Source organism: Diplotaxodon limnothrissa, linkage group LG17 (assembly GCF_057381915.1).
Source record: "Diplotaxodon limnothrissa isolate DT_005_m linkage group LG17, D_limnothrissa_male_GT1.1, whole genome shotgun sequence".
Taxonomy (NCBI): Eukaryota; Metazoa; Chordata; class Actinopteri; order Cichliformes; family Cichlidae; genus Diplotaxodon; species Diplotaxodon limnothrissa.
Window position 1 is genome coordinate 40,451,744 of NC_140612.1, and position 22,678 is coordinate 40,474,421.

General features: G+C 44.3%; 2 protein-coding genes across 2 annotated transcripts in view; one reads left to right on the top strand and one right to left on the bottom strand.

The window, feature by feature from the left end:
- The window catches only part of fcho1 (FCH and mu domain containing endocytic adaptor 1), a 63,836-nt gene extending 55,572 nt beyond the window's left edge, over positions 1-8,264 (top strand). The window contains exons 20-28 of the mRNA XM_085376082.1: positions 1,010-1,116; positions 1,204-1,372; positions 1,454-1,568; positions 1,658-1,813; positions 1,888-2,020; positions 2,090-2,286; positions 5,486-5,550; positions 6,914-7,081; positions 7,868-8,264. Coding sequence (XP_085232208.1) covers positions 1,010-1,116; positions 1,204-1,372; positions 1,454-1,568; positions 1,658-1,813; positions 1,888-2,020; positions 2,090-2,286; positions 5,486-5,550; positions 6,914-7,081; positions 7,868-7,896 — 1,139 coding nt within the window. The 3' untranslated portion in view covers positions 7,897-8,264. The remainder of the gene's footprint in view (positions 1-1,009; positions 1,117-1,203; positions 1,373-1,453; positions 1,569-1,657; positions 1,814-1,887; positions 2,021-2,089; positions 2,287-5,485; positions 5,551-6,913; positions 7,082-7,867) is intronic.
- Positions 8,265-9,488: 1,224 nt separating this feature from the next.
- rfx2 (regulatory factor X, 2 (influences HLA class II expression)) overlaps positions 9,489-22,678 on the bottom strand; it is a 29,681-nt gene continuing 16,491 nt past the window's right edge. The window contains exons 8-19 of the mRNA XM_085375917.1: positions 22,490-22,609; positions 20,706-20,827; positions 20,013-20,131; positions 17,018-17,130; positions 16,636-16,787; positions 16,284-16,381; positions 11,213-11,362; positions 10,885-11,093; positions 10,599-10,752; positions 10,481-10,523; positions 10,213-10,330; positions 9,489-10,135 (exon numbers count right to left, since the gene is read on the bottom strand). Coding sequence (XP_085232043.1) covers positions 9,967-10,135; positions 10,213-10,330; positions 10,481-10,523; positions 10,599-10,752; positions 10,885-11,093; positions 11,213-11,362; positions 16,284-16,381; positions 16,636-16,787; positions 17,018-17,130; positions 20,013-20,131; positions 20,706-20,827; positions 22,490-22,609 — 1,567 coding nt within the window. The 3' untranslated portion in view covers positions 9,489-9,966. The remainder of the gene's footprint in view (positions 10,136-10,212; positions 10,331-10,480; positions 10,524-10,598; positions 10,753-10,884; positions 11,094-11,212; positions 11,363-16,283; positions 16,382-16,635; positions 16,788-17,017; positions 17,131-20,012; positions 20,132-20,705; positions 20,828-22,489; positions 22,610-22,678) is intronic.

Below are 22,678 nucleotides of genomic sequence, written 5' to 3' on the forward strand. Positions count from 1 at the left end.
TGTTTGTGGAGGTAAAATACGTCCACACATGACTCCATTTAAGCTCAGCCATTGTTGTGAGTGCGCACGCCAGAGGCTGCCACATTTATACAGCTGTTCAAACGTACAGCTCTGCTATCACTTCCAACATAAATGAAGACAGAAAACTAAACAGCAGTGACGTTTGTAGGGTTACTGAAGTTGGTATATAATGATGTGCTATGTGATTGCTAGCGACACAGCTATGTTAGCATAAACAGTGAAGCTGGAGGATGAACGCTAACTTTTTTCCACTTGATAAAAGTTAACATGAGGGTTCCCGATGGTTAGGGACAAATGCAATCGCATGGCAGGATGCTGTAAACGGACCAAACTTCAGTCAGGAGAACAACTGAGATAATCCATCCACAATACGAGGTTAGTCATTCATATACTGCAACAACATGGGAATAGAGCAGCTGCAGAGAATTCAACATTAATGAATGAATTTTTGGGTTGTATGGAAGCCCCAAACGCAATTTCATTGTTCTTGACAATGACAATAAATAAATAAATACTAAATAAATACTAAATACTAAATGGTAGGGAAGAGGAGGAAGCAAGAAGAATGAGCTGAGTAAAGTTTGACTTATCTGACTGTTTTGTTTTGATTAATGTGCCTTATGTATGAAACATAGGGTTCCAGCCAGTTTTGTTGTTGCTTTGTGTGAACGTTTACCAAAGATATGCAAAGCTAGAACTTTTCAGCCTGACTTATATTTTTTGTCGGGATTGTAGTCGATTGCAATTTATTCAAATGTGAAAATAATTTTTCTCACATGAGCTACAAAACAAACAAAGCTCTCGGTATCCCAGAGAAAAACAAACACTTTTCCAGCTCGTCAATCACTCGTGCTCGTCTTAACACAAACTCGTGTTCAGCAAGTCTTTGTTGAAGCAGTGCAAATAAGATTTTGTCAGCGTGGTGTTTTGAGCGTGTCTCATCCTTTAGATCCGCTTTCATCCACTTTGTGTGTGTTTCTTTTTTAAGGCTCCAAACATAACTTCAGACAGGACACAGCCGAAGGCGTCACGGCCGCTCCTGCGAGAGCGACCCGAGCCAAGAGGTCTTCGGGTCGACTCGGTGGCTGTGAGAGAGTGAGTATCGGTCACGGCTTAACCGTTCAATGTCAGAAGCAAGACTGTCATTAGCAGCACTAACTCAGACCCGGCTGTGCGTTTCAGTCGCGGTCCCTGTGTTCCTCTCCACTGCCAGAGCCCAGCCCTTCCCTCACCTCCTCCTCCTCTTCCAGTCCCAGTGAGTGGGGGGGTCAGAACCGAGCTCAGAGCCCTGCCGGGGTGGGACAGGCCTCGCCGCTGCCCTTCCAGCACCAGGACCACCAACAGAGACAGTGTAAGCCACACGGGCACGTCTAAAAATGTCAGTTAAAACCTCGCAGTGAGAGCGAGAGATGTGAGCAATGTTTCTCTACAGTGCATCTGTCCAGAGGCCCCAGTCCCATATCGCTCAGCACACAGGAGGCGTGGCCAGTAGCAGCAGCCATTACTGAATACATCAACGCCTACTTCAAAGGTGGACAGCACAATCGGTCAGCGTGGCGCTCTTTATTTCTTCATTTTGTTATCTAACTGCAGACGGTGCGCTTACTTATTAACTTGCCTCGTCTTCCGTCCTCAGCTGTCTGGTGAAGATCACAGGTGACCTCACGATGTCCTTCCCAGCAGGCATCACTCGTATTTTCACTGCCAATCCCAACGTTCCCGTGCTCAGCTTCAGACTGGTCAACATCTCAAAGATCGATCACTTTCTGCCCAATCAAAAGCTTCTCTACAGGTCAGCCATCTTTTTGTTGCTTTTTAAGTCTCGGCTCTCGTGTCTTTATCGTCGCTGTCTTCGATGCTCCTCAGCGACCCGTCTCAGAGCGACCCCGACGCCAGAGACTTCTGGTTCAATATGCAGGCTCTGCAGCTGCACCTGCAGCGAGAGGCCGAAGTCAACCCGCAGGCTTCGTACTACAACGTCGGGCTGTTCAAGTATCAGGTCAGGATAGAAACCGAGGATGCCGCTTCTCCGTGACACCCAGAAAATAACTTTGCCTCGTTTTCTCAGGTGTCTTCTCAGGACCCGGGTCGGGCGCCTCTTTTGCTCTCAGCCGAGTGTCAGCGGAGCGGCACGGTGACCAGGGTCTCCCTGGATTACCACTGCTGCCCCGCCACCGCGCCCTCCACCCAACTCACTGCCGTCCAGGTGCTGCTGCCGTTGGACCACACTGCCACAGACCTGCAGTGCCAGCCGCCCGCCTCCTGGTGAGCAGACGTGACTTCTTTGGCGTATTTTAATTTATCCTAATTTTGTTCTACTTTAACATCCAGAACGCCTCATGAAGGCCACAGAACGACAGTGTCGGTGTGATTATAGGGAGCGGTGTGACCCCTCCGTCCAAAGCAAATTTCTCCCAAGGGAGACAAAGAAAGAGCGAAACGTTGACATCCAAATAATGACATAAATAGAGCAGCTTGTGAGATGCAGCAGGTATGACAGAGGTGCACGTGGTTGCAGTAAAGCAGCAGTAACTTGTGTGAGAGCGTGCTACAGTCAGAGGGGGGGAGGTCAGAGCTCAGTCTTCTGACAGTCTGGTGGATGAAGCTGTTCAGCAGTCTTGCCCGAATGCTTCGGTACCTCCTCCCCAAAGGCTCCGGAGGCTGAAAATGGAGCATGAAGGGTGGCGGGGGCGAGGCGAATGTTGAAAATGTTGTCCACGAGGGAGGGCGGCGAGGTTCTACGTTTACGGGTCTTTGAGAAGGAGGTTGTGAAGCCTCCGTAGCACGCGGTGATGCAGCCAGGAAGGACGCGCTCTGTGATGCCCTGGCTGAAGGAGAACGTGATTAGAGGCGGGACTCGTGCTTCTCATCGATTTGCAGAGGAAGCAGAGGCGAGTCGGAGCCCAGGAGACGTCCTCAGAGTTCCTGTGGGAACTTGCTGCTGCTGCTCGCGGTCTCCTGCAGCACCGCTGATGCTCAGTGGTTGGTGCTGCAGGCTGGAGCAGTACCAACCACCAACAATACGATGATGCTGGTGATGCTCAGTCACACTGTAGCCCTGTGACTGTTTGAAGACAGGACAGTGAAAAGATGCTGCATATACACTTCCTGAGAGCTGCTATAAGTAATAAATGTATGGGAACTATGCATCATGGGTAAAGATATGTGCATGGTTAGCAGACTTCACTACTACTGCTGGATCTCCCTACAAGAAGGAAAACAGAAATGTCTGGAGGACTCTGGATGCATAAAATGTCCTGAGTTACACATTTACTCATGAAAAGCCCTGAAATCCTCTTAAATGGATTTTGTTTTTAATCTCATCGCTGTGCTGCTGTTTTAGGCCCTCAACACGATCATGTCCTGTAACGCGACTCCGTCTTTAAGGTTTCATAGTTCTGCATTCAGGTTTTGTAACAGTAGGCTGGTTGGTATCTAACTAAAAATGATTGTAGTTGATGCCGAATCTTAAACGTTCCCACTGCTTCAGCGTGGCAGGAGGTCAGTTTAACGTCGTCCGGCTTACGCTCCAATGAAATAATGGCGGAGCTTCATTAGGAGTTGTACCCAGTCTCTCCATATTTCCTGTTAATGTCGAGTCACTTTTTGTATCGAATGTGACACATCATGGTTTATTCTGTGTTTTTAGTCATTTTATTATCAGGACGCCGCCGTGGTGCAGCGATAGTCTTTGTCTCCTCACAGGAAGTGCTCCTCTGTGTGGAGTTTGCATGATGCACTCTGATGTTCTACTTTTCATCTCTCAAGCATTTTTCTGACAACTCCGCACAAACCATACAATCTATAGATGACTTAAAGTGGTTTCAATGGATTCTGAAATTTTCTGGGATTTTGAAATACCGTGCAGTGACACAGGTGCAGGATTATCCTAATATTGTCAGGCACAGCCCCATAATGTCAGGATGTTCCTTTCTTGTGCTTCTACTGCAGCTTCTCAATTAGAGCATATTTTCCTCATTAAGACCTGAACATGATGAATGTAAAAACAAAGAATTATTTTTTTGCTTGAGCGCCACTTATGAGGATATTTGTTTAAACTGTCGATAGAACAGTGGCACTATGTCCTCGTAAATAGATATCAGGCTGTTGTAGAGCAGAATTTGGTCTAAACAACCCAAAATGTGATGTCCACATATGTGGACGGCAGGTCCGAGGGCAGGGGTCGGCAACCTGCGGCTCTTTAGACCTTTTAGTGCGGCGCCGCGTGGTTTGGGAAAATAAATTAGTTTTTTTTAAAGTAATTATCTTTAGTGTATTTTATTTATGTTAGTTCTTTTTTAACTTGTAGTTCTAAATTGGAAGATTATTGTGATTTTGAAATATAAAAATAAAATTATATTCTATTATTTTTTGATCGCTCAAAATAAGCGTCACACTGGCGAAAGCCGGTGTACCCCCCGAAACGCCGTGCATTTATCGAGACTTTCGACCCCAGGTAGGCCAATTATGGATCTTCTGATCCACATTATGTCAGCAGCTCCACCGTGAACTATGTTAAAAACAAACGCCGCTCACGCCTCACAGACGACAGCTTACAGTCCTGCGTAAAGATGAAAGCCCCGACCTGCAGACGCTGTGCGCAGAGGTTCAGGAGCAGAAGTCCCGTTGTAAACATACCACGGCAGACCCGACGATGTTTGCATGAACACGCTTCATGCCTCTTTATTGACCACTTTTCACACACGGCTGCTGTTCGCACACAGCCGGCTGTAGCTTTGCAGCTCACAGCCCGACACACCAACACAACAGCATAGAGAGCACAGACGTAAAGGCGGCGAGGCGTGATTGCGGGTGCCGCTCAGGTGCGTCCGCCACCCCTGCAGCAGCGCTGCAGACCACGCCCCGCCACACACAGTAACCAGGTAAAATACATATTTAGGCAGAATTTTTGCAAATATCTATTTTTCCTCTTTCAGCAGCTTCGAGCTTTTTTCCCCAGTTATTTTTTTAAAAGTCAGGTCAAGGCTCCAAAAGCCCAAAGGAGATATAAGGGTTTGCAGTTTTTGTTTGCTGGATCATTTTAGTTCAGCTGGGCGTCTTTCCTTTGGTTATATTTCTTTAAGAGTTCAAAATGTGTTCATTACATAAATAACATGTAATCCTCTCAGTAAAATTACCAAGAGTCTCACTGTTCAGGCTGTTTGCAGACAGCAGCAGAAAATCTGATAAAGTGGCTCAAAAGCGTCAGAGTGCAGTCATCTGCCAACTTCTCTGCTGGTTTAACTTCTGTGACCTTTGATATTAAACCACATTTGCTTTTACAGCCTGCAGCCACAGGTGGCGCCAAATCCATCGTCCAGATTAACGGTTATCGTCGTTGTCTTCTGTATTAAAGATGTTTAATAGGCTGGCTGAGGTCGATAACCCGAGACATTTGGAGGATGTTTAAAGGTTGGAGGTTCAGAGTGTTTTTGGCCTCACTGACTTTTTTCTGCCTCCGCAGGAACGCCGATGAACGCCGGCTGCTCTGGAAACTGCCCAACCTTTCCCCGACCAACCACAGCAAAGGTCAGGGCTCTGACCTTTCCTTCGTCTCTGTTTTTAACCCCCATCAAACCAAGAAACCTCGATTAGTTGATGCTCGACACCATTAACCGATTCGTTTTCTCCTCTCTGCATCACTGACAGTCGTTGCTCTCGGTGACTTCACAAACATCCGTGTCCTCCTCCCGGAGGTGTGCGTGGCAGCTTCTCCGTCTGGTGGAGATGAACAAAATGAGAGCGAAGCTGCTTCTGAATACTGAGCCGACTGATTGCATGACATTAATGGTACACAATGAGAGGCGGCTCTAATTTCAGCTGGGAAAGTCGAACATTTAAGTCATTTAAGCTGAAGGTTTTCTTCACCCGTGTGCGTCTTTGTACCCGACACCCACAGCTCTCCTCTGTGTCGCGTACCTAATTCTTCTAATCATATATTATTACCTCTATGTGAAGCAAAGGGCTTCACAGACACCGATAAGGAAACTTCACAGGACAAAGCATTGATAGTTAAAGTTGTGCGAGGTGGTGACAAAGCACTGAAAGGCTGCTTTAACTCCTTCCTGCTCCTTCGAATCCTTTTTGTTTCTTTACGAGTTCAATTGTAAAAGTGCAGCTTTGCATAAATGCTGCCTGACAGTCTGTCATCAGTTAGCTTCACCGACTGTCTTATAAACAGGTGTTGCTCAACTAGCATTTCTTCTTGTACGTCTTCGAACGCTTCGACATACGTGAACGCGCACACCTCTGCGACTCTCGCTTATTCGTTTGTTTGCGAGTCAAACAGGTGAGCCGCTTAACTGCTCCTTAGCTCTGGTAACAGTCCCCCCGTTTCCAGAGGCTCGGCACAAACGAAGCAGACATCTGAGCGGCTGAATGTGGATCTCGTGTGGATATGAGGAGATGTAAGCAAAACTCTGGAGCTCCACGGTTACTTTCAACTTCCAGGCTTCTTTGGTGTTTTCCCTCTTCTTTGTAAAACCACGTTTTTCATTTATAAATGTGGCTTCTTTTGTTACATGGAAAACAAATGTAAACATTTAGGTGTCGTGTTTTAAGAAACTCCGCCCCTTCTTTGTACTTTATATCTGACAGATGCCCCAAAATGATTCTGCTCTTCACCTGAACTCAAAGCGTGTGTGTGTGTCCGTCCTGTTCAGACATCTTTGTGAGGACCAATAATTGGAGGTTTACTACTACAGTTAGGTTAGGGTTCGACTTCATTTTTCCTTGTCAGGGAAAACATGTCAATTAGATGTCCTCACTAAGATAGCAAAACGAGAATGTGTGTGTGTGTCTCAGTGAGGTAAACGGACCTTGAGAGTCACCGACTTCAAAGGGTCAGGTCTTTCCTGCTCTTTATCACTGCCGTGTGTTGATGTGATTCCAGGCTCGGGGACTCTGTGTGCCAGCTGGCAGTGCCTGGAGGTCCCTCGCGGCCCTCCACCCAGCCTGGCTGTTCAGTTTGTGGGCTCTGGGGCCTCGCTGTCGGGCATGGACGTGGAGTTGGTGGGCAGTCGCTACCGCATGTCGCTGGTCAAGAAGAGATTCGCCACAGGTGACTCTGAACACACTCACGAGGTTTCTTTTTACTAATAAAACCGGAGGTGGTGGCATTTCATCTTATTTTACACACTTTACAGTGCTGTGTTAGTCGTTAAACACTCTTCTTTATATTTTGCTTCAAGGAGACAGACTTTGTTGTAATTTTTTTAAACCTCCATGGACGTTGGCTGTTTAGCCCCTTCACTTTCAGTCCAGTCCAGCTGTTTTCAGAGGAATGTCTTTGTGTTTAAAGCCCCTAGCACTGACCTGAGAACCATTCAACTTATTTTTAAGATTTTCTTTTTATCTGTAATGGAAATAATGCGAGTATTAGTATTCCTGTCATTTTGATATTATTTTGTGGCCGATGATATACAGGTGCAGGACAGTTAAGCATTTCCTTTCTAACGCCGTTCTCATACTTTAAATCGAAAGCAGCTCAGTTTAGCACGATGGCTGCCAACAGCAGCTGTACGCTTTTACACTTAGTCTTTATACTGATAACAACATCATTTATACTGATAACAACATCATTTTTAGCAATCTCTAGAGTTAGGCTAACACTTGGTGCTAAGCCAGGTGATTTCTGGCTCCAGCTCCATGCTTGAATAAGAGACTGATATCATAGAGAAGCTCCAGTTCGAGTCCACTTTGTGTTTATGGATAGCATAACAAAATAGGATCTATTCTTTTTTTTTTTCTTTTCCCCTCAATAGTTTGATTTCTTAATCTAAACATTTTGCATGTGTGGCTTCCTTTCTGCCTTCTGATTATTCATTTATGTTCATGTCTCTGACAGGGAAGTACATGGCGGGCTGCTCCTTGTGAATCAAACTAAAGGACCGTCAGGTTTCTGAACGGGGATCGCTGAAGGTTCAGAGAACTTTGCACTTTCAGCGCCTGAGTCGAGGAACTCGCTTCCTCCCGTCAGTGTCCTGCTGCTCTCGGACCAATTCTTTTCTCTAATTTATCCCGTGTGCCGTCGTACGTTCAGCTGTCCTCCTCGTCCAGGAAGAAAACTTTTTTCCTATTAAATCTGTGTCCGTGTTGTTCTGTACGCCTTTGTGTCAAAAGACTGCAGACTGAGATATGCTGTTGATGACTTTTCTTGAATTAGAGAAAAGTGTGAATAAAATAAAACTTTACTGTCCATGAAATCTCTACAGCATCGAGTCAGTTATGAGCAAACATCTTGTACAAAACCTTATAAAAAAACTTGTTTGTAAATCTGATGTTTGTGATGAGATTTGATAAAAATAAAAGTGCTGGAACGTTTGGTTTTTTTTGGTTTACATCGATTTATTACACTGTGACCAGGTACAAAATACAGCTGAACTATGCAGTTTATTACAGACCGTCATCTGTCCTTAAGCTAGTTAAAGTGTAGTCAAGAACAGGTTTAAAAATACACAAAAATAAGGGTTCAGTATACTTGTAAGAACCTAGTTCAATAAAAAATAAATCCTCCGTCAAAAAATCTAAAACAGCCTTACAAAACATTACAAAGTACACAGAAATTATTCTTCCCAAAGCACTTTAAGGCAAATTACTGTGACAGGCACAAGTTACAAAAAGCCTTAAACTCAAATTCAAAGATTCCCATTGCTACAACAAAATCCTCTGTGGGAAACGAGGAGGAAAAAAAAGAACCAATTTCAACACAAAACTCCATTAAATCAGATTAGTCCATATAAATAGATTTTATAGTTTTTTTCCTTACGTCAGTTTAATAGCTTACGGAGAGCTTCAGCGCTGCAGTAATAATTAAATTTCATTACATTGAACAGTTGAGATTGGATACAGATTCATCACACACGCCAGTCTAATCCGTTACACATCAAAGCATTTCTTTCTGATACAATGTGACCAACCAGGTAACAGCATGAACAAAGATTAGGCAAAGACCAAAGGCCACGAAGCACACACTGTCTACATCATAGAAAGATAGATATATATATAATTTATGGATTAATTCCCCAAATAACGCACTGGATTTTTCTATTTCAAACAAAACGTAAGACTTGAACTCGGTAACAGCGTGAGGTCAAAGGAGTCGGGGAGTGCGCGTCGGCTGGGACGCCCACGAGATCGTTTTTGGTTTCGAGGCGTTTGATTCGTCTTGAAATGAGCGAGTCCAGATTCCAGTTCAGGGGTTAACGTCCCGTCTCCGTAAAGCTGATTACTGTGGATTTGTTCTGACTGCGTGGCAGCTGAGTAAACTGCCACAGAGCCGTCGCGACACTCAAACCGTGAGGAGGAACGAGGAGAACTATTTACATTTTATAAAAGAACCGGGTGAGGGACACGAAACAGTGGCTACTTTTCATTTTTTACTTTCATTTTTTGTTTTTTAAATAGTTGCCTCATCGCGTGAGCCAAATGAGGCACAGCATAGAAATCTACTGAGGTAAACGGGTCAACGTGTTACACAGCCAAGCTAACAGCAGGAGCTTCCTGCCTTACCGACTACTGCGACATTACGAGGTCCTGCCTGACACACGGAGCCGGAGCTGAGGCTCGGCCGGTGGGAGCAACTGAGGAGAAAGGTCCTTTGGGTCTACAGGTTGCATGTTCTTGTTATTACCCCCCCCCCGCCTGCCCAGCGTTCGCTACGAGCTGCGGCAAAGGCAACGAGGAGAGCACACCTACACATAATCACTGTTAAAGGTGCTTCGAATGTTTGAGGTTTGGAGACGATACATTCATACTGCGGTAGAGGCACAGCTGAGGGACAGACATCTCAAAGTTAGCAATCTAAGGCACTCAAATGACACTATGGCACAGCTAGTTAGTCTTAAAAACAAAAAGAGGGAGGATGAATCACCAACACCACACATCCAGTAAAAAAGGAAAAGTACTGCACACACACATTGACAGTTGCCGCAAAAACAAAGATGCTCAGACCTGTTGCAGAGTGGCGTAAAAAGAAACAACCCGTGAGCTTCTCGTATTTATAAATGCTAGTGAGGGGAGAGCTGACATTGCTACACTCTTGTCTATGTACATTGCACACACTGACTGCAGGAGGATGCTCGGCCCAGGGGCCAAGAGCGGCGACCCGAAAGGCCTAAAAAAAACAAAAACAAACGAGTGAGATGCTGGTCGGTGTGGCTCTCAGTCTGACCCCGTTCACACCAGACTCACATCTCCTGCAGAGGGTGGCTCATTTCGATCCTCTCTCTCTTCACGGCCGGTTCAGTCGGTCCTCTGGATGCATCGGCGTCGCTGCCCAAATCACTCATCTCATCTGAGAAAGACGCATCTGCAGAGACGCACACGGCGACTGTCAGTGTGAAAGCAGTGACCAGTAAAACTACAATACAGTGAAATGCATTCCTAACAGCACCCAGAAGGTTGATGCTGTTCATCTGGACTTAAACTGAATTGTATCAAATGAAAAATGAAGATGAACCTTTTTCCATGAGTGAAGGCATCATAGAGGTCAGGTCACTGAACTGTAATTTAGATGAGAAACTGTCAGTCGCTGCATAACTTAAACTACTCCTTCCTCGCTCTTTAAACACTCTCACCTCTCCCATGACAGCAATAGGAGTTTCTCCAGTGGCCTGAGCCACGCGGTGCTCCACCAGGTAAAACATGTACTCGTCGTAAAGAAGGCGAATAAGGTGGAAGGAGCCGAAGCTGGCTGCACTGCGCAGAGTCAGATCTCTGATCACCATGGAGCTACAAGAGAAGGAAAGATGTCACGTCAAGGAGCTACAGGGAGCTTTACAAGCTAAAGAACGTTTCTAAAAACACCACGCAGTCGGCGGCTTATACTGGAAGTGTGAACGGAGACGAGTCAACCACACCGACCTGTAGAAAGACCATTTGAGCAGGAACTGGCGTGCAGCTTTGGGGAAACTGGGGCTGCCCTGGTGAGGCTTCAGAACCTGAGAGACCACGTTATCCAGCCAGGTGGCCCACTGGTCCAGAGAGCTCTGCTGCTGCAGGGTGACCTTAAAGTCCTGCTCCAGACGCTGAACCACACTTTCGTCGCACTGACACACCCACGACGCCTGCTCCTGTTAGACACAACAAACACGCCACATTCAGCAACAAAACCCCAAACACGGTGTCGACACATTCCCTTCCCGTGTGCAACGCAAATATTTGTCTTTTCGATGTGAGGTTTTCCGCTCACCTGGACGTTGGCAAAGTCCACCCTGTTGAGGTCGGAGAGCATCTGGTTGATCTGGGAGGTGTTCTGGAGGACGGCACGCGCCGCCTGGGCCAAGTGGTTCAAACTGGTGTATCGTCTCAAAGTCTGAGCAAACGCGCTGACCACGGCCACCTGCGCACAGAAAATACACCGTGAGCCCGTCTGACTGGAATGAGACCGAACAGATGAACCGTTTGTTTTCAGGCTGAAAATCTGCACCAAAAATAAAAAGCACGGCTATTTTAAATGTCACAGCGATGCTTCAACATTTATTTATTTATTTCACACATGGTACAGCAATAATTCATTTCCCATACACAACCTTCCTTTCAGTTAAAGTCACACTGTTTCCATGCATGAAAAGGAAGAAGAAGAAATTCTTACTGACACCTGCCTGTGATGTCTGTGACAATACAAGTAGGCAACCAAAATTACACTCTGACAATATTCTGCACATAACAAAACAAACAGAACAATATACTCAACAATGAGCAACACCACTAACTCTCAAACTAAAAGGATCATTTTTTCAACAATTAAATTCTGTTATTTTCAACTTCTTCATATTGTTTTATCATTTTATCCTTATAGCAGATTTTAAATGGAGAAACATTTGTTCTTATGCCTGTGACTGTTGGACACATTTGCCTTTGTGTGGTTCGACAAACTGATGCTTAAAATAAAACTTCCTTCTGCCGCACAATACAAATAAACTTTGTAACTTAAGGTTTTATTTTTTGCCTTAAACATAATAATTAATGTCTGTAATTTTAATCATTTTGATTTTATAAACAAACTATTAGTGTGTTCTTCATATTTAACATTATGCATAACTCGAAGCTTCTGTAATAAATATAATGGTTTCATATTAGTCACGTATGTATTCCCCCATACTTCAACACAATAGCTCAGATAAGGTAGAAACAATGAAAAATATATTATTCTCATTGTCTTGTAATCTAATATATCTAACATTACCCAGGATATAAATACTTTTAGCCAACTTTTTAACATGTTCAATATGAGGTTTCCATGGTAACTCGTCCACCATTACACCCAGAAAACAGATTTCTGTCACTCTTTCAATTATCACTCCCTCTATAGATAATACCATCGCTTCCTCCTTTACACGGTTTCCGAATACCATTACATCAAATCATTGTTTTATTTTTTTATTTCAATAACCATAATTTTAACCAATTCTTTCAAGTTTTCTCCAGAACAATAGAAATTTGTATCGTCTGCGAACAAAACAAAGTGTAACATTTCTGACACATCACAAATTTTGTTTATATAGAAATTAAAAGGTTTTGGTCCTAAAACAGAACCTTGAGGGACCCCACAGTCTCTTTTCATTCCATCAGATGAGTCGGCTAAACACTGCACATACTGAAACCTATTATCTAAATAGCTGCTTAACCAGATCAACACTATTCCTCTCACATCATAAGTTCTTAACTTAGAAATCAAGATGTAGTGTTGCAGAGTCAAAAGCTTTTTTTAAATCAATGAAGACCCCTACAGTATATTTATTATGATGTGTTGCTGATGAAACGTCTTCAATAGTTTCCATTAATACTTCTGCTGTTGATCTGTTCCGTCGAAAGCCCTACTGACTTTCACTTAACAGCTGATGTTTTTCAATGAAACTATCAAATCTTTGTGCAAAGAGTTTTTCAAGCACTTTAGAAAACTGTGATAGCAACGATACTGGTCTGTAATTATTAAAACTGTCTGTCTCCTGATTTATAAAGAGGGATAACTTTTGCCACTTTCATTCGGTCAGGAAATACACCCGCATAAAATGAGATTAAAAATATAACAGAGAGGTTTGATTATACAATCCAAGGTCTTTTTTACGATGACCACGTCTCGCCCATCACAGTCAGTGGATGTCGTTTTTAGATTCTGCTACAATAGCTATGATTTCCTTTTCAGTGATTTCCTCTAAAAACACAGACTGTACCACTCTGCTCTCCATTCTGAATCATCCTGTTTTCTAATTAAGTTTGCCAGGTTAGGCCCAATATTTACAAAAAATAAATAAATTCATTCAACACTTCATTCATATCACGTGCGACCTTATTCTTCTTATTAAAGTAAGTAGGTAAATTTAAAGATGTATATTTATTACCCAATAAGTTTTTTTAAGATATTCCACGTACCCTTAATATTATTTTTGGTTTTGTAAAATAATTTATTATAATACTCTTCCTTAGCCTCTCTCATAATTAATACCAACTTATTTTTATCAACTTTATATTTCAGCAGGCTTTGTTCTAAGTTTTATATCATCTCTATACAGGTTATTTTTCTTTGTACATGCATTTTCTAGTCCTTTTGTTATCCATGGTTTACCAGTAGTTTTCTTTTGCTTATATAATACCAGTGGACAGTGATTTTCATACAAAACCAAATAAGTATTTAAGAATGACTCGTATGCAGCATTGGCGTCATTTACATAAACCTCATTCCAATCTTCTTTCATAAGGTCTTGCCTGAACTAATTTATTGCATCATCATTTCTAATTCTTATATATCTGTCCACACACACACGTCCTCCTTTCATGTCATTTTATAATCTAAAGTAACAAAAAAAAAAAAAACAGGTAAATGATCACTTATGTTACTTTCCAAGCAATTCATGAAAATGTGATCAATTGAAGTAGCTGACTTTTCAGTTATTCCACTAGGTTTAGTAATCAGAGGGTAGAACCCTCTTCCAAATAATAACTCAAAAAAATCTGATGATGCCTTACGATTGGACGTTTTAAAAAAAATCAATATTATTATCACCGCAAATACAGAATGTCTTATTTCCCTTTACCTTGCTCAATAAATCTTCTACTACATCTGTGAATGTTTCCATCAGTGTCCCAGGCCTCCCATACATACAAGTAACAATTAGATTCCTCTTTCTTTCCATTTCTATTTCTACTGTCACACACTCCATTAAATCAGCAATAGCCACAGACATATACTCAACCCGTTTACATTTCAAATCACTATCAACAAAAAGTGCCGGACCTCCTGCCTTCTTATTAGATCTATTTAATATAATTCATACCCATCAATGTGAAAGTCCCAACGCCTTTCCTCATCCATCCATGTTTCTGACAGTCCTGTCTCTTTAAACTTGCCTTTCAGATTATTCAAAAAATCATTGATCAGAACAAAACTTTTATAGAGGCTTCAACAGGTGAAATGAATTAATGAAAATGTATTGAATCTTCAGTCATTGTGATTGAGTATTCTTTAAATGTCTGTTATCCTTATGAAATACTCATTAACATCCATACAAGTATTTCACCACATATTTTGAGAAACCACTCATACCTATACAGTTCTTTCTGATCCATAAATAACTGCGGCTCAGATCGATATCTCGTCTCTGCCCAGTTCCCATCCCAGTTCCATATCCACCTGCAGCTTCACACTAATACTCTTCCAGTCTACTGTCTCATACTTTGCCATTTTCCCCCTCCGACAGTCGGAAATAGCGTCTTTCATTGAATAAGTTCGGCTAGTTGTTAGCAAACACATCACAGACCTTCTGCCGTCCGACCGCAGCAGTGCAATCATCCCCCGTAGTTGTCCTGATCATGAAGATCCCTGATCATTACAACCTTGGCTTCTTCTGGTGTTCCGTTGAGCTTTATCATCACTTTGCAATTTCTCGTCCATGTTGCTTGGATTTTCTTTTCTTTACGCATGATACGGGCTTGTCTGGCAATATCGGTGTTCTTTTTTGTGAGATGTTCATTCACATATACTCCACTCCCTTTCAGTTGTCCGGACTGCCTCAGTAGTTCAATTTTGTGTTTTCGATTCACAAATTTTACTACGATTGCTCGAGGTGTCCTGGCATTCTTTCTGGGGAGGGTGTAACACGCCGCGATGTTGTTGCTATGCAGGGGAAGTTTTTTTACTCGCAAAAACTCCACTACCTGACGCTCTAATGTTTGAGTCTCAGTAACTCTTGCATAGCTCCTGTGTTTGGTTTCCAAACCGGTAATAATCACGTCCTCCAGTCGTGCATGCTGTTCCTCCACTCTCCTTCCTAAGAGCTGGATTGTTTTATCCTTTTCCTTAATCAAGCTTTTTAATGCTTTGATTTGGTGCATTAAAGTCGTTAACATTCCTCGTTGCTTAACTATTCTTTCGACGTCTGTTAAGCGACAGCTTAATTTCCTCCAAATCTTCTTCAATTTTTCTCATCTTTGCCATTTTTTCCTTTTTGTTTGTTTGTGTTTTGTTTCAGGCAAAATATATTCGACTTAGAATTAATCACACAGCCTATTCTGAGACGCCAATCTGGCTGTAGCTGCGTTCGCCATCTTGGTCACCTACATCACACGGAGACAGCTGAGGTGGTTTGGGCATCTGACGAGGATGCTTAATGGGCAGCTCGGGCAGCTGTTTCCGCCACGTGATACCTCGGGCCTCGGGGTAGACCCAGAAAACACGGGAGAGATTATATGGAAAGCCTCTGTGTTACCCCCAGATAAGGTGGAGGAGAGGGAGGGCTGCTGCCCCCACAACCCAGTGTCCAATAAGTGGATGGATGGATAAACAAGATTCCACAGTTTTCTGATAATTCACTGAAGAAATCTTCAGAAAAGAATTTTTGGGTAAACTTTTAAGGTCATATCACCATGCAGTGATACACAGATGGACATTTAGCAGCAGCGTATAAAGAACAGTGATGTACATGACTTTCACAGCCAGTAATAACACATAAAGCACAATAGTAGACTGTATCCAACCTCTGTAGGTAGTGGGCAGGTGCATTCATAAAAAACAGATCACTGTAGTGTTGAATGAAACACTGATCACACGAGAGTTTGAAAAGTTCACAGCTGAACATTTGTGGAAATATGATTTTAACCCTTCTGAGGCCCTGGGACCATTTTTGGTCCCCAGGGCTCTAAAGGGATGCATTTTTAAGGGTCAGCGAAGGGTTAAAAGCCTACTTGGAGAGTTGCTGGGTTTTATAGCTCACATAAATCATGTGCATGCATGCAGACAATCTGAAAAAGACTTCTGCTGATACCTTAGTGCGGATGATCTCTTGTGGAAAGCTGGTCATGGCATTAGTCAGCCAGCCCTCCAGACTCTTGGCAAAGTTACGGATGGCCTGAGTGAGAGTGCCTGAAGAAAGAGAGCAGCCTGGATTATCATTACTGTCCCCACTCTGCAGAAAGCCTTTCAGCGAGAGTGTAAACGCCGTACGCTGAAAACAAAGAAATGCCTCTAATGTGTCAGCATGTACGTCAACACAGCGAGCCCCTGGTCCTAAATTCATCCTGTTGTCACTCATCAGTCTTAACTCTCAATATATTGCTTTACTTGTTTAATTTTTTTTTTTTTTTAATCATTTGAATGAAATCCTCAGCAGTACTGACTGGGAACAGGTCGCAGCACGTCGGGGATCAGGATCTCCACCAGGGCCTGGTAGAGGATGTGATCGCAGCTCCTCATCCACAGCCTGACAGGCTCATATTTACACAGAGCCACCAGCTTCTCTGTGGGAATCACACCTTCCGGTTCATCATCACTACACACACGCGCACACACACACACACACACACGCGCGCGCACACACACACACACACACACACACACACACACACACACACACTCTTTTAAAAATAACGTCCACCTCACAAACAAAACTGTTGCTCGTAATTCGAGTGAAAAAGCAGTAATCACAGACATGACATCACAGGGTCATTTAATGCCCTGGCGTCAAACACTGAAGCCTTTTTCCCCCTTTTTCTTTCTGACCTGCTGGGAAGGGTTGTGCTTCCATCACTAGGTGGCGGTGTTGAATACCAAAACGTCTGCCAGAGTTTCTCAATGTAGTGGAACTGGAGGTTCATCACCACATCCAAAGTAGCCTGCAGGAGGGGAAGCAGGGGAGGGAATTGAGGGGGAGGGAACAGAGGAGGGAAAAAGAGAGGGAGGAAGAAGGGGACAAAACACACAGAGCTGAACCATGGCAACCAGACACACAACAAAGTTTCTACAGCCAGGCGGGCTGCCTCTCTCTCACTGCAGGTCCTCCTGGTTAGACAATGAGCCAGCTCAAACACAGCTCCCTGCACATTAATCACCAGCAGAATCTTAAAGGCCACGCTCGGGCTTCATCTGGACGGGTCGTTTTATGCTTTTTGCATTTTATTTCACATAGATTTATGCTTCCATCTGCCTACTTTTAGTGACCTGCCCTAACCCATGTGACTTCCTTTTTCCTGTTCAGAAACCCCTTTGAAAGGAGAGCATGCTGCATACAAGTGAACACTCGAGCACAAAGGAAGCAGTGGCAGGGTTCAAACCTAAAATGATTTGCCGCTTCTATAACTAGAGTCAGCACATAACCCCCCGCCCCCTCAAATCCAGCGCTGCGCAGATTTTTTGGGGCCGTTCATCAGGTCAGAGGAGGTGAGAGTCTGGACTCCACCTGAAGCAAAAGGTCAACCTGACAATCTGAAACTGTCCACGCCGAGCCTCTGCTGAACTGAAAAGTTTGATTTGCACCGTGAAATTCTCTGCTTTCTCTATCTGGCAGGACACGCACTTGCTGCTGGATCTTGTTACACAGCAGCGTAGGCTCAAATCACATGATATGTTTTTGCTTCCTCTCCAGCCATCGCCATGGCAACCGTGTTTACAGTTGCCCCCAGCAACAGGTCAAACACAGAACTCCAAAACAAAAAGGAGAATTTCCCATCCCCTCTTAAACAGGAGCTTTTTGCGTCCAGTTTTATGTGCCGCCCCCCCCCCCCCCCACACACACACACACACACACACACACACAAATATAAAAAAAACATTTAAAAAGTGTAGGAGAAAAAAACAAAACAAAAAAAACCCAACGTGTTCATGTGCAGAGCTCAGACAGACAAGCAGGCCTCCGGTGGAGCTTCCTGAATCTTAACTGCTTGTTTCTGTGCACTCGCACAAAAAGATCCTGTGATTTATTACCCTGCAAGGTTTACTGAAAACTAATCATTTATTCTCAAACGTTCATCCAAAGGCTTGGCTGACGCCTGGATATTTGGCTGTTACCATGACATTAATAAATACATGCCCCACACTGGATACTTTACAGCCCACTTGAAAAGAGACTCTTTACACTTTAGAGTAAAATATTATTTTTAGCTAAAATAATCATTATTTGTGTTGTAACATTAAATGATATCAGTAAAACCCTTGGCTAATGTGTTAATAGGTCAGTGTTCTCACACACACACACACACACACACACTTTTTTTTTTTTTTTTAAATAACAAAACAGGATAAAATGTCGAGTGCTTGAACATTAAAGACGCAGAGGCAGCGAGACTGACAGAAATGTGCCGGCTGCCAAAGCCAGGAGCCCGTGTGCCTGTCCGCCGACAAGGCTGCACAAAGGCCCAAGGGGAGGCCACCACAAAGACACCAAGATGTCCACCCAGTGCACTGAAAGGTTAATTGGCATGTCTTGAAAGCTGCACGGAGATGAAAAGACGGCTGGAACAAAGGGAGCGTGGTGAGGCTGGACAAGGGGAGGGCAGGGATAATACGATAAAGCCAAAGCTTTGCTGCTTTTAATCACAGCCGCTCGCCTGTCTGTAAAGACCCACGCTTTAATGTCCAGAATTATTTCTGCTCTTCTGCAATGTGGTTCGATACAGGTTGCTGAGGGCGACGCTAAATTTCACCCCGTAAGGTTCCCGTCGCACCTCTCTGTCTTCCTCCTCTTTCTCTGCACATCAGTTAAATGATATTTAAATGTCAGTGGTGTCGAATTGATTCTTATTCTCGAAAGCAACACCAGGTCACCGCAGCCGGGCGACGCCTGACCTCGGAGCAGAGGGCTGACATGGGTGTCAGTCTGACGAGGTGATCGCTATTTATGAAGGCAGGAGGTTTGTGGGATCGACTCAAAACGAACAGCAGGAAACTCACTGCTCGCTGATATGATATCTCACACTCAACTGCTGACTGATGCGTAAGAGTTTGTGACATAAGAATGAGTCATTACAGCTTATAATGCCACTAATTAAACTGCAGGCTTCCATTGTTTCAGCTTCATCCTGTTTAGCAGGTAATAAATATCAAAGCTGGAATTTATAACAGTGCAGTAATAGGCTCCACTCAAATGTGTTGTTCATGTGTTTGATGTGCAAAAGACCAAAATAACACGATTAAAACCAAAACTACACAGGACGCATTAATTGTTTCTGCAGATGAAAGACCCCCCCCCCCCCCCCCCACACACACACACACACACACACACACACACACCTTTTTTCACTGTCAAAATGCATCTGCTTATTAAAAATTCATCATCGCTGTCTGTTATGTATATTCACAGATCTCTGAAGGTGTCACAAACATGGCACTTAATCCACTGAAAGTAAAGTGCAGAACACTCTGGTGGAGAGGTGTCAAACATAAAGCCCGGGGGCCAAAATTGGCCCGCTGGACAGCTATGATAAAAGTGAAGGAGGACAAATTTTGCACTTTTAACTATATTTCCACGAGTTTTAGTTTTTCCTACTGATAAAGAAGTAATAGATGAAAAGTCATGTTTTTTTTCCATTTCAGTTACAGTACAGTATTTATATATAACAAGGTTTTCATTGTTTGTTTAACATTTAACTATGTGAGAAATGGAAGCGGCGAGGCGAGGGCAGAGTGTACTGTAACTGGGAATGGGATGCTACAAAACTGAAGAACAAAGGTTCACGTCTAAGACAAATCCAGAAAAGAATACGGCTTCACTGTGACCCACCTCGCAGTGGTCTCTGTAGAGCGTCTGCAACTTCTTAATATCATTCATGTTGATGCGCTCAGGCAGAGGCTGGGTGCCCAAGTCAGGAGTTGGAAACGGAGGCAGGCTGTGAGACATATCTGCATAAATGTAGACAGGCGTCACTCATTTCACTCACACAGCAACAAGGAGTAATGACACATATGACATCAACTGCTTTATGGATACGTGCAGCTCATATGGTCTGCGTCACAGTGTCTGACATTTATCACCCAAGTTTAAAATCTATGTTCTAATAAAGCCAAGACGAAGCTATGACGTATTGTTATTGGAGATTATGTATCGGAATTTCAGGAGTGGGACCACGCCTCCAAACACGCTCTTTCCGGTTGTCATCTATATAGGTTCCCTCAGTTCTGCAAGCTGTTCATTCTCGTTTACGTGACCCTCCCTCCCTCCTTGTTCTCAATTCTTTAACTTAATTTCTATTTAGTGCATGGGGATCTGCTAGACTGTCACCAGTCCCCAAACCGCAGCTCAATTCATGTCCAAGCATCACCTTTACCTACTAAAACGCTGTCAAACCTAAAATGAGGACGTGGACCCAGCTAGTGAAATAAAAATAGCTAGTGCTAGCATTAAAGACTGTATCTGGAAAGAGAAGATAAGAGTTAAACCACCTTAAGCAGTTTCAGTGGGAGCGCCTGTGCTTACCTATGTACTGCTGGTGGTGTTGGCTCTGAGCAGCCACAGACTGCTCTGGAGTGCTGCTGCAGTGCTGCGAGCTCCCACACAGACTGTCAGACATGCTGTCCACCTTCTGCAGAGGCTTGAACCTGTGTAGACACAAGAGGGTGGAACGTGTACATTAGTGATTTTTGAAGGTCTGGGGAAGCACAATGAAAGAATCGGACACTGAGGAGCACACGCACACATCGCATTCGGTACAAAACCGAGACTGATTTATGCGGGTTTATTGCTGATTTAAGCGGCAACTATCCATCCATTCTCTTCCATTTATCCAGCGCCAGGTTGTGGGGGCAGCAGCCTATGCAGAGAAGCCCCGACCTTCCTCTACTTGGCCATCTCCACCAGCTTGTCAAGGGGAACACCAAGGCGTTCCCAGGCCAGATGAGAGATATAATCTCTCCAGGGTCTGCCCTGGGGCCTCCTCCCGGAACACTTCGCGCAGGAGGCACCCATGAGCCATCCCTGGAGCCAACCTGGCTCCTTTCAATGTGGAGGAGTAGCAGCACTAGTGTGAGCTCCTCCCAGGTGGCCAAACTTGTCACCCTATCTGTAAGTGAGAGGCCAGTCACCCTTCACAGAAAGCCCATTTCTGCCGCTTGTATCCACAGTCTCGTTCTTTTGGTCACTACCCACAGCTCGTGACCACAGGTGAGGGTAGGGACGTAAATCGAGAGCTTCGCTTTTACACTCAGCTCTCTCTTCACCACGACGGACCGGTACAGCCTTCACAACCCTGCAGCCTGTGACAAAGGGCAGGCCAGGCAGAGTCCAACACCCACCGGAAACAAGTCCGACGTATTCCCGGCTATACGGACCAAGCTCTGGCAACAGTTTTATAAGGATCGAATGGCTCATAGCAACAGGCCTGGCAACCCATGCTCCCGAAGCACCTCCCACAGGACACTCCGAGGGACACGGTCGAATGCATTCTCCAAGTCCACAAAGCACATGTAGACTAAACTCCCACGCACCCTCAAGTGTAAAAATAGTTAGTCCAGCGTTCTGCGACCAGGACAAAAACTACATTGTTCCTTCTGTAGTCGGTGTTCAGCTACTGGACGGACTCTTCTTTCCAGCATCCTGGCATAGACTTTCCCAGGAAGGCTGAGGAGTGTGATCCCCCTAATGCTGAAGACCACCCTCCTATCCCCTTGTTAAAGATGGGAACCACCACCCCGGTCTGCCAATCCTGATCTTCACACAACATTATAGAGGCGTGTCAACCAAGACACCCCGACAACATCCAAAGCCTTCAGGAACTCAGGGCGACCCTCATCCACCCCAGTGGCCCTGTAGTTGTTTAGCTGCCTCAGTGCGTCGTCCCCAGTCTCTGCTTCCTCTACACAAGACACGACAGCAGCATTTAGGAGGTCCTCGAAGTGTTCCTTCCACCACTTGATAACAGCGGCAACGACATTTTTGTTTTTGAAATATGTTTTCTAAGTTCAGTGGGTGTGTCAGATAACCAAGACGTGCAGTGATCTATTATGTGCGGCATTAAAGAGTTTATTCCTGAGTGAGTTTCACTAAAAGAGGCTCATGGGTTTCCAGGACACACGGTGCATTATGCACACACTAGCAGCAGCGCTGTTCTTGTTTTTGGTTAAGCAAAAGGGAAATGAACATAGCCAACTGTCACAGGACTGATGTCAGTGAAGGTTTATTCAGAAACTAGTAAAAGTCATCACAGAGCCACAGAGATGTAAAGAAAGGACGCTACAGCAGGCAGACAGGGAGAAAAACCTGACCTCTGTTTCTGGTGGACTGGCTGCTGCCTCATGGCCATGTACTGGGTGTCCTCCTGCAGTCGGTTGAGCGGCGAGTCTGGCTTCACCCGGATGCCGTAGTAATGATACTTAGAGTTGCCTCTGGTGGATAGAGTGAGAAAAGCCAGAAACCAGTCATGAGAAGCCTTGCCATCAGTGTAATCACTATCA